The sequence below is a fragment of the Dromiciops gliroides genome, chromosome 4 (assembly GCF_019393635.1).
Source record: "Dromiciops gliroides isolate mDroGli1 chromosome 4, mDroGli1.pri, whole genome shotgun sequence".
NCBI lineage: Eukaryota > Metazoa > Chordata > Mammalia > Microbiotheria > Microbiotheriidae > Dromiciops > Dromiciops gliroides.
Window position 1 is genome coordinate 290,015,275 of NC_057864.1, and position 12,542 is coordinate 290,027,816.

The window sequence follows — 12,542 nt, forward strand, 5'->3', positions numbered from 1 at the left end:
CACAACCAGTTCAAAGACCTGAAGGCAAAAAATGGGATGTTGAATACAGAGAACCACAGCAAGTAGGCCAATTTGTCTGAAGCATAGAGTGTGTAAGAGGGAGTAATATGTAATCAGCCTGGAAACATTCTGGAGCCAGATTGTAAAGGGCTTTAACTCAAACTGAGGAGTTTTCATTTTTATCTATCCTAAAAGCAATGAGGAAGCACTGAAGCTTCACATTTTCAAGAAGGATATCTAGACTATGGTTCTAACTCCTCCAAAAAATTGGAAAACTTTCTTACCTGTTCATTGGCCTACCATAGTGAGTTATTCATTCTGACTCTAGACTCATATTAACAAGCATCTATTAAACTCGTATAATGTGCCAGGCCCTGTGCTAAGTGCTGGAGGGAGGATAAAGGTGTTGTCTTAAGTCTAGTGTGAACCCATCCAAACATTTTCCCAGCCAACTTCATTCAGAATTTATTTTTATGTAGTGGAAAACAAACAAATAACACTGAAACATAATTCATATTCAGATGCAGCTGCACAAAGAGATTGCATAAGTCATAGTTTTAGGAAGTGACATGTTTTTTGGTTTTATCTTAGGCAAGAAAAAAATGGGTCTCAAGAAGTCTTTGAAATGTTTTCTTCGTTGACAAAATTAAATCGACTATGTCAATCATCTTTATTTCTTTTTCCTCATAGGGTGAGCAAGGAGATATTGGCTTACAAGGAATAAAAGGTGACAAGGTAAATATGTGTGATAACTAAGAATAATACTGAAGGTATTTGCATGATATTCACCATATTTTTTTCAGTACTTTAGCTTAGTAAGTTAGGCCCCTTCAGAAACCACATTAACTCGTTTAATCCTTTTAAACAGAATTTCAGAATACTCCTACAACTGGATTCATGGGACATTAGTGCAGGAAAGAAGCTTAGAGGCAAAGCTTGGCAAATCCCAAGGGCCTAAGTATCAAGGTGCCATACCACCTAATGATTTCTCATAATGCCTGATAGTTCTAATACACTTTTCCCAGAAACTACTGAGAAACTACAGAAGTGCCCTTTGGTTTTTATACCGTTCATGTTTTACTATAATGATATTTTTTAAATATCTGTGCTGCTCACTTGGGGATTCCTGAGGCTTCCATTATACCTGACCCACCTGAGGGCTTGGGCTTCCTTCCCAGTGAAAATTGCAGAGAAGAAGAAGAACAATAGACTGTTTCAATGTTAGTCTGCCCCGATTAAATATGTTCAGTTTCCTCTTAGGCCTTTCCAGGGGATCCTTTGAAACCTTCTGTATACCTTATAGTCTTATATACCTTATAGTTGAGTTCCAAAGTGACCCTAGTTTGAATATGGACCTGAAGTTGAGAAGCCATGCCATAAATACCACAATAGTGCTGCCCTAAAATAATGTAGCTCTTAAAAAATACTTGAAAGGAAAAAAATAACATGTATTTGACTTCTAAAGTTGACAACTGGCTCCTAGATCTAAACTAAATTGATCAAGCATTGCTTTAAAAATCATTTAGGGGGGCAGCTAGGTGGCACAGTGGATAAAGCGCTGGCCCTGGATTTAGGAGTACCTGAGTTCAAATCCGGCCTCAGACACTTGACATTTACTAGTTGTGTGACCCTGGGCAAGTCACTTAACCCCAATTGCCTCACCAAAAAACTCCCACAAAAACCAAAGCACCATAACAAAAATCATTTAGTACAATCCCTTCATTTTATAGCACTGGAAATTTGGACCCAAAGAGGTTAAGTGATTTGTGTAAGTTCACCAGCTAGGTGGTAGAAGAACCAGGACTAAAATCCAGGAATCTTGAAGAAGAGAAAATGACCCATGGGCTCCCAACAGCCAGGACTGATCAGGGAGAAGGTCAGGATTACTTAAAGCCCTGTGCAATCTCCCATATGCAAGACATACTTCTCTCTGGACATGCTCATACTACGTCACATCTCTCAGCCTCAAACTTTGGCCTATAATTTGGTTCTCCAGCTCCCACCCTGGGACCCTGATTAGTTACAGTTAATCATATTTAACTCTGTCCAGACTCACTATGTTATTCTCTGAACATTTTTATGCTACACCACCATATTTCTATCACCTTCCTCACCCTCTTTCCTTACTTTTTCACTCTGGGAATAGTAGTAAAGTCAACAAAACCATTCCTTGAAAGGATATGTCTTTCAATTGCATCATTATCCCTGTGACTTCCCAGACCTCACTATGGCTACCAATGCCTTTGTTGTTGTTTTCACCTATAAGCGTATAGGCCCTTTAAGGCAGAGATATTGTTCCTTTTTTATTTGTATACTCAGCTCTTAGCACAATCCTAGACCCATAGTAAATAAATATCAAAACTAGCACATTTAGAAAAATCATAATTCTGTACATTTAGGCATATCTTATTTTAAAGCATTCAAACTAAGAAGAATTCCACTAACTTCTCTTCATCCCCTCAAATGAACTACAAATGTATGAGATAAAACAGAAGAAAAATAAAATAAAGACAAGAAAGGAAAGATAGGGAAAATCGGCTCAAATAAAAGCAAAATTAAGGATAGCAGAAATGAATAGAGAAAAAAGTCTGTAATACAGGGAATAAATATTATGAGACAAAGTGGGAAAAAAAAGTAAAGATATCAGAAAGAAGACTTCTTTCTGGAATGTGTCAGTCTGCTCTTTTATGACCCAAATATTTCCCAGACCTTCAACTTTCCAAGCCAAAGTCCTCTTCCCTGGCTACCACTTCCCTATGCATATTGGTTCCCCAATTAGAATATAAACTCTTTAAAGCCAAGACCATCTTTACTTATATGTATGTACATCCCCAGCACTAAACACAAAGTGCTTAATAAATGCTCTTTCATTTATTCATTCATTCATACTAAAATAAGACACTCCCTTAAGCAAAATTAGATCTATAGCAATATTCTTAGAGAAATAGCTGGCATAAAGATAGAATTAAGATAAATGAAGGATAATCATCATGCTTGGCTACAAAGAAAATAAACTTTCTTCTCTAGGTGGGGGATCATGGGTGTGGAATATTGCATATACTGTTCTATGTAATTATGCTATTTCATTTTGCTGGGCTCTTTTTAAAAATCTTTGTTACAAAGAAAGCTTCATTGAAGAGGAGAGGAGGGAAATATTTAGAAATGGTATTGATATTGATAGATGTTTAATCAACTGAAATAAATGAAAAAAAGAAAGAAAAATATGAAAAAAGAAAAATATGAGACAACAATTTGGAACATTTCATTTAAAACCTTATTTAAAAGGTAGAGGAGTACAATGGTCCTTCTCATGAATGCTTCCACCCATTCTGCCCAAAAAAGGCATAACTGAAAAACTTGCGATCTCTACAAATCAAGGTAATGGAGCAAAGGAATAGAATTCAGCAACACAACTTGACAATAATTGGTCTCTCCACCACCCCCCTTCCCCCCAATGGTGAAACAAAGAGCAGACATTAGTAAATCATCAAAAACATTTCCCAGAAGTACTAAAAATCCAGAGTGGAGTTCTGATCAATAGAATCATCAGAAAAGTAATAGAAAAGACATCAAAATTTAATTCAAACAGAAATGTAGTCATAAAGCTCCAGAGCTTCAATGACAAAGGGGAAGATCTGATAAAGAAAGACCCAGCAAAAAACAAATCCACAGAAAAATGTACCAATATGAATCACACAAGATTTCTCATTTAAGCCAATAGAGGAAAAGAGAAGCTAGAATGTGATGTGCTGAAAAACAAGGGAATTTTGTTAGATTGACCCCAATATTGCCTATCCAGAAACCCCAAGCATTTTTTTTTTTAGTGAGGCAATTGGGGTTAAGTGACTTGCCCAGGGTCACACAGCTAGTAAGTGTTAAGTGTCTGATGCTGGATTTGAACTCAGGTCCTCTTGACTCCAGGGCCTCTGCTCTAGCCACTGCACCACCTAGCTGCCCCAACCCCAAGCATTTTTAAGAGAAAAGATGGATGTTTAATACAAAAGAAGATTTTTAAACCTTACAGCTAAAGAACCAGGATGAGCATGAACCTTTGGCAATCAAACAGACCAAGAATCAGAACAAGACTAACAAGACTTTAGAACAAGGAACGAATAATTAGTGACTTAGCATTTTTACATGCTGTAAGGAGTAAAAGAGCTATTATCTCTTTGATATATACCACCTTACAAGACAGAAAAATAGGAGGAAGAACATGGTCTTGAGGAAAAGGGAAGATGGTAAGCAGGAAGGAATTATTATCCCTTGCATGTGGGTGTCAGGTGAAGAACAAGCTAAGAAAAAGGTGAGGAATTGGGAAGAAAGGGTAACTTCTAAACCATACTTCTATCTGAACATGGATAAAAGGCAAAGAATAGTGGAAGGATTATATCAATATAAGCAGAATTCCTGGGTTTTATGTTTTGTATGAATGGAGGGGAGCAGTGTCATAGGGGTCTGTGAAGTCTAGAACTGGATTGATGCTAATAAGCTAATTATAAAAACAATGTAACAGGATGTGATAGAAAGCGTGTAATAATGTACATGAATGTATTAGACTTAAAACTAGAAAAGATCTTTGTATTAAGTATTGTTGATAAAAATTTAATATCCAAAACCTTTAGGGAAAGGAAACATGTTATTAAGAGTGATTCTCTGGGGCAACTAGGTGGCACAGTGGATAATGCACCACGGATTCAGGAGGACCTGAGTTCAAATTTGGCTTCAGACACTTGACACTTACTAGCTGTGTGACCCTGGTCAAGTCATTTAACCCTCATTGCCCTGCCCTCCCTCCCAAAAAAGTGATTCTCCAATGAATAAGTGGCCAGAAGACAGTAACAGGTAATTTTTGAAAGAAGCACAGATTATCAAGAACCATTTGAAAGACTGCTCAAAATCAGGGAAATTACATTAAAACTACTCAGTAGTTATTATTTTATATGTATCAAATTGGCAATGATGCTAAAAGATGAAAAACCTGATTGTTGGTGGATCTATGGGAAAACAAGCATGCTACTATTAAGGGAGCTGGGAACTGGGAACTATTTGGGAAAAAAACACCTTAGAATTCTATGATTAAAAATTGCAAAATTGTTCATTTCATTGACTCCACCAATCTTACCATAAGATTTATGCTATAAAGGGATCACTAACAAGAAGAAAGGACCTATCTTTAGAATAATATTTACAGTTATATGTACTAGCTATCAGGTCTTGGACACTACTGTCCTTCACTTATTCCTCATTTCTAGCCTTCTCTTCTATGGTTTCAATAACCACTAAGTTCAAGAACTACAAACTGACAGATTAATGCCACTGTTATTCCTGGATGGAATGTGACCCCATTCGCCATCCCTGTAACTTCTGGATTAGAATTCTCCTCCTCGGTCACCACTCCCCTATATGTATGTTCTCTTTCATCGGAATGTAAACTCCTTGAGGGCAGGGGCTTTGTTTGCTTTTGTATTTGTGTCTTGATCCTTAACACAGTGTTTGACACATAGTAAGTGCTTGATAAATTGTATTTTATTCATTCACATTCATAGCATAGCATCTGCAGACAAATGAGTAGAACTGAAAACATGACCAAAGAATAGCTGAATAAAATTCAGTACCTCAATCTAATGGAATATTGAATTGTAGTGAATGATGGATATGAAGAATTGAAAGAAATAGGGAAAATATACTAGAACAAAGTAGAGTCAAAAGAATGATAGACAAACCAACTACAACCATTTAAATAAAATGTTAAGAAACAGCAAATCTCTGCTAACAATGTTCCTTATTAAAGTTAAAACCCACTTCTCTCCTTTCTTTTAGCAAATGGCAAATAACCAAAGTATAGAAAAAACCTATGAATCATTCATTTGCTTTTTAATTTTTTTTTAATTTTTTTTTTTTTTTTAGTGAGGCAATTGGGGTTAAGTGACTTGCCCAGGGTCACACAGCTAGTAAGTGTCAAGTGTCTGAGGTCAGATTTGAACTCAGGTACTCCTGACTCCAGGGCCACTGCTCTATCCACTGTGCCACCTTGATGCCCCTATTCATTTGCTTTTTAAAGTGTTTTCATTTATTACATTTTAGGATTTTTAAAATCAGCTTTGTTAAAATTTATCAATTATGATCAATTTAAAAGTAATTCAAGCTAATGCTCTGCTACTTCATGGCACCACAAATTTCATAAACATCTTGTCTTTCTGTTTTTATTTGGACTGTTTTGCCCCCTGCATTAAATCTCACAACATTCTAATTTGTCAACTATTTATAATTTCCTGAATAGTATTAGTGACTAATTGCTCTTCCATTTTGTGCATATAAAAAAGGTTTTCAAAATTAATTCCAGTGGGCTCTTTTTTTAACCAGCACAGCCATTCTGCATGACATTCGAATTCATTGTTTTTCCAGATTGGGGTCTGGGGTGGTGGGGGGGGGGTGTTTGTTTGTTTGTTTCTTTTGGTGAGTTGGGTTCTTTTTGTTATTTTGTTTTGTTTTTGAGATTGAGGCTTCCCAGTCTTGCCCAGACTGGAAGTACAACATCCATTCACTTGATGACATGGAAGTTTTGATCTGCTCTATTTCAGACCTAGGCTCCTTTCCTTAGGGTTCCATCTCTCTTCCTGGGGGTTTCCATATTGGTGCAATACTTAGTGCTAACATCATCTCAGCTCAGCCTGACACAAATCAGAATGCCCAAGCTCCAGCTATGCACCAGCCTTAGTCTCCTCTAGTACAGGATTACAATAGTGCTCTCTACTGTATTAATTCATTGTTGATGAATGTAAAAGAGGGTTCAGTCTCATCTAAAGGATATTTATGTAGCAACATTGAAGGAGTCAATGCCCAAAAGTCAATCTGTAACAGAGTTATAATTGATACAACTTTCTATGCACATTTATCAGAAGAACTTTTAATAAAGGGTGAAGAAGGGGATTCATTAAATAAATACATAACATCTCCCTTTTGTTTTTAGTTTCTTCTGTTTCCTCTTAGATTTCACCTGTCATCCCTTAGAGTAGGACAAGGAAAATAGACCTGATGACAAAATATATGGATTATAGAAAAGGGAAGAGAATAAAATGCTGACAGTGTACAGTGAGGTAGTTGATAATGGAGGAGCATTTGTACAAAAAAAAATAATGTTGATAGGGAAGATCTTGGGAACTTCATTTGATTCCTGTGAACCCTGAATTTTCTTCCCTTAATCTCTGGAAGTTCTTGAAGTTTATTGAATGATGTCATCTAATAGGATTTTTCATTGTTTGAATACATGGTGGGTTTTTTTGCAATTAGTGATTAGGCAGTTTTGGTTGTATAAAAACAATCCAACATCGGTCAGTTGACTTGGCATTGGCAGCCATGGACTTAGATTCAAGACTGAGGTTCATGCTCCACTTTTCATCACTTACTGACTGTGCGACTATGAGTGGGTTTCTTCACCTCTCTAGTTCTCAGTTCCCATCTGTAAAATGAGAGCTCTAGAGGACATGATCTTTAAAGTTCCTTTCAGCTCTAAATTCTATGATCATATGATCCATTTACATAAAAACAAAAAAAATATCTGGGACATGGTAGTTTAAGTGTTCTTCATGATTGTTATTTACTTGTTTGAATTCTTTATGAGAATAGTTGGCACTGAGTTATAGTAATGCTGACTAAGTGGTGTCAAATGTACAAAAGGTTATATATTAGAATAACAATGTTATTGAAAGATAATGATTATGAAAGAAGTGGGACAAATGACATTTGGATCAGAAGACAAAATTGTCTAGCTACTAAGAAGAAAAAAAATTAGAAAATTATTGTTCACTTAATTTATCCAAGGATTTTAGATTATGACTTGTCCGTGAAACATTATTAGCTTTAAATTGATCATGCAAAATTTCTCATCTACTGTATACCAGTCAATTCCTATTCAAACAAACTGAACAATTAGCATTTATCTCTATTTAAATTTAACCCTATTATTATTTTATTTACAGGGAGAAATTGGGATAAAAGGATCGCCAGGAATGAAGGTAATCTCATTACCATTTTAATTTCTCCTCTATAAACTCATAGTGTTTCCTCAAGCTGTTTTGAATATTAAGTAATCAATTTTTGGTCTTTTTCAACAATACATTTAGGGTGATCCTGGAGATCCTGGTCCCCCAGGGCTTGTAGGAAATCCAGGAATTAATGTATGTTAAATTATGGTTGAGATAAAATTTTTTAAATTTCAAAGTTCTCATTTTCTATTTAAAGCAAAATAAGTGGGTCTGTCACTCATTTTAGATACATACATGATTTGATGTCTTTACAATGCTCTCTCTACGGTGTGTATATTTATTATACTCATTTGTTACACTCACCATATCTGTGCCCTAAGGTCTGCAACATAATGTTGATGTTTGGGGGGCGTGTTCCTAAGTTGTCTTTGCTACTGAATACCTAAAAGTTAAAAGAATCAAAAGTGACAACAAAAACCATAGTCCTTTGTATCCTTAAAATGATTTCCTTCTACCAGGAAGGGAAATGTAAATGACTTGGTGCCTATACCAATTACCTAGCTTCCAAATTCTTGAATTCCAAGTATAGGAACCTTTTTGCAGGAGTGTCCCAGCTGCTAGCAGCTGTTGAGTGAGTGTAGAGGAGATTAGCAAAGAATATACCCTATTAGTGAGTAAGTCATGTAACCCAGGCATCACCTGCTGTTGATAATAGATCTCTAAATGGAAATGTCTGTAAAGAGTCCTTCAAAGTCTAATGTATACTAAGCTGCTATCAAGGGACAGTAATATCTATGACAAGCACACATTCCTATAGACCAAAGAATTCTGTAGTAGTCACGAAAGCGGCCACTGAAGTCATTATGTGTATTGAAGATTATGTGTAGATACAGTGTCTTCTTTGGAACTAAAATACATATTAACTTCTTATACAGGGTCAGCAAGGACCAGAAGGCTCTATGGGACCCAGAGGACCGCCAGGAAATGTTGTAAGCATAGAAGAAATATGTGTTTCTGGTTTAGTAAAATGAGATATATGAAAAACTTCCATAACAAGCTTGCAATAATCCCATCAAATTTTTTTTAAAGTCTCCTAGAATTTTAAGAGCTTTTCACGTGACCACTTTATTTTATGTTTCCTGAAGCATATGATTTTGATATGCCTCAGAAAACATAAGATGGAGCAGGGTAAGAGTCATCACCCCAACTAAATGATTTTGCACCTGCTCATTTGGAGTCAGTAACCAATTGTGACACAAGATCCTTTTAAATATCATTAGCCTACTTAAGGGTTCTTTATAACTATTATTAAAATGTTGGGTTTAGACTTCTAGGATATGAAGAAAAAATGTGAATCATTTAATATTAAGTAATGTTGTCACTGGATTGAAAGAAAAGTAGTCTTAGTGAAATTACTGGCCATCTGTATCTTAGAGTCAAAGAAGTAATTACATGGAAAAAATAAATTTGAATACTTCTTGCATCAATATAATCATTCAAAACAACAGAAATATCATAAAACCAAAACCACAGAATTCAGAGTTGGAAAGGACCTCAGTCCAACTCATACTAGAAAGGAATCATAGTTACAGCATGCCTGAAAAATTGTATTCCACTCTGTCTTGAAGAACGCCAATAAAGGAAAATCTACCTTTTGGGTTCTAAATCAGGCACATGAATTGGGTGGTTAGATCTTTCATATTCAGACTACTTTGGTGTTTTGGGTGAAGGTTTGCATATTTACTTTAAGCTCTATAGATATGAAATTCTTAAAATTAGAAGGATACATCCTAAAGCTTTCTATATATGTTATGGAATTATTCATGTGCTCTTATTTTGTAAACACATCTATTATTTACTGGATATCTCTTGCTCATTTCCTTCAAATAACTCAAGGCACTTATATCCAGTGAGAATTTGCCTAATATTGTCATGAGAGAAGGGGAAGGGAATAAAGCAGGAACAGCAAGGAAGGATAATAGGGAAAGTGAAATTAGGAAAAGCAAAGAGAGTATCTGTTACAGAGAGCAAATGCAATCTCCAGTATTAAAAGTACTTCATCTACTTCATTATCCCCCCAAACTGTTCTTCCTGGCAGTACTGTTGAAACAACAAATGTTTTGAATGAGCTTTGTTTGGGTAATGGATGGATTTCCCCAGCTGGAGCAGAGACTCAAAAGCAAATTGTCCATAATTTATTCTGATGCCCTAGGCTCGTGTTACCTTGGTCATGCAATGTGGGGAGAAAAGTATTTTACTAACTTTGTCACCTGTTAACAAAAGAACACTAACCTGATAATAACATGAAAAACATAGCAAAATAAAAGAGATAGGAAAAAATGAAAGAGATAGGAGAGGAAAGGAGAGACCAGAGGAGAGATAGAAAGAAGAGGGGAAATGGAAGGAAGAGAAAGAAATAAACAGAAATGTGAGAAATAAAGAAAAAGCATTAAAGAGATAATGAAAGGGCTAAGCAAGAGAAGAAATAGAAAGGAAGAAAGAATGAATGAAAGAAAGGGAAAAAGGGAAGAAGGAAAAAAGAAAGGAAGGAAGGGAAAGAAAGAATGTGAGAAAGAAAAAAGAGTTGAAGGTAATGAAAGGAATATATAAACAAAGCAAGAAAAGAAATAGAAAGGAAGGAAGAATGAATGAAAGGAAGAGTGAAGGAGGGAGGGAGGAAGTAGAGAAAAACAAAGGAAGGAAAAAGAGAGAGAGATGTTTTATAGATATAGTAGGTACACATTGTAGCCACACATTGGCTGAGACATCAGACACCAATCAAGCACCTACTATATGTCAGCCATTGTGCACTAGTGATACAAAAAGAGGCAAAAGATAGTCCCTGCTCTCAAAAAGCTTACAATCTAATGGGGAAAGATAACACACAAATAAATATATTCAAAGCTAGCTACATACAAGATGAATAGGAAATACATAATGAAAGGAAGGGAGGAGTTCCAAAATATAAAAGCAAAAAAAAGGAAGAAAAGACAGACTATGAAATGCCAATAGGTAAAAAAGGGCTAGATTCCTGTCCTTTTTCCTTCCTAAGGATTGTTGCCATATGTTACAATCAATTTCTCTTGAATCACTGTCTCCCTTTGTTGCTCTGCCCATGATGTGACTATGTGCCAAAGCATTTGTTCTCATTTTGTCTTTGGCAGAAGTTCCTCCAGGAGGAGATTGAGTTTTGTTTTCCCCTTTATCAGATTACTTATTGACTGTTTCCACAAGTCCTCACCTGAACCAGTGAGCTCAAGTACTCCTACTAGAATTCTCTTAACTGGCCCAACAGTCCCTAATTGATCTAATTTCTTTGTACTTCTCTTATCAATATAATATTATTATTATTATTATTATTATTATTATTATTATTAAGATTCACAAGTACAATTATGCATTAATTTTTTCCTTTATTTTGGAATCGCCAAGGGATTACCAGGAGAACATGGTATTCCAGGAAAACAAGGGATTAAAGGAGAAAAGGTAAGGTTTCAATTTTATTTATTTAATATAGCATGTACTTTGATATATTAGAAAGATAACAGAAAGCCTTCTTTTGGGAAAGTGAAAAAAAAAAAAAACAACAGGGTTGGGTAGGGCTGGCTTTCCTTAATATGTATGACATAAAAAACCTATAGACATAGTGAACTGAGTATCTGCAAATCTGATAATCCATTTCTGGGAGTACATTAAATAAGAAGTCATTTAACCTGGGCTGGGGAGAGAGGTCTTTTTTACTGATCTTTACATGGGGATATTATGCTGTGTAGAGATATTAATGTTGATTTGCTACTCTCTTATAAATAGGGATCTTTTTAAATTATTTCATCTAATATATTATAGAGATGCCATCCAATTAAACATATATTTTAAAATGTTGTTTGCATAACAATGCCACTATGCCCGGTATGACATCATCATCACCAATCATTGTTATCATCATAGCATTTATATAGTGCTTTAAGATTTGCAAGGCAGAGACAGAGGCAGTCAGCAAAAAGACAGAGACAGACACTAGTCAGAAGGCTAATGTTAATCGACTAGCTTCTTACTTTTAAAAATTGCTTGAATATTTAAATTAGCATTGTTCTCTATCTTTTATAGGGAGATCCTGGTGGAATTATTGGGCCTCCTGGACATCCGGGTCCAAAAGGTGAGGCAGGTCCTCCAGGGATAAGCCTGCCTGGTGAACCAGTAAGTATGATATTTAACATTCCTATTTCCCTTCACAATAATCACTGTATAATCATATATATTTCAAGTTCTGAGTAGCTCATTTGGGCAAATCAATTTATATACCCTTATTTCATCCTTTGGATAGAAGGTGAGCCTTTTAAAGTACTATTTTTATGCCTGCTCTGTCCTGAGCCAAGCTTCTACCAAGAAGTCCAGCAGAGGATGGGTGAGGAAAGTCATTTCAGAAAAAAAAGGTCATGTTTACATCAAGGTCCAGGACATGGAAAATTCTGTGTAGTTATAAACTTTCAACAGTAATACATAATCATTTTTGTAACTAACCTCCAGTACTAATAACAAATTCCTATTAATAAGAAG

General features: G+C 35.6%; 1 protein-coding gene across 1 annotated transcript in view; it reads left to right on the forward strand.

Annotated features, from left to right (window-relative positions):
• Window positions 1–12,542, forward strand: part of COL19A1 (collagen type XIX alpha 1 chain) — a 438,272-nt gene that overhangs the window by 322,869 nt on the left and 102,861 nt on the right. The window contains 5 exon segments of the mRNA XM_044002760.1: window positions 691–735; window positions 7,980–8,015; window positions 8,921–8,974; window positions 11,418–11,471; window positions 12,093–12,182. Coding sequence (XP_043858695.1) covers window positions 691–735; window positions 7,980–8,015; window positions 8,921–8,974; window positions 11,418–11,471; window positions 12,093–12,182 — 279 coding nt within the window.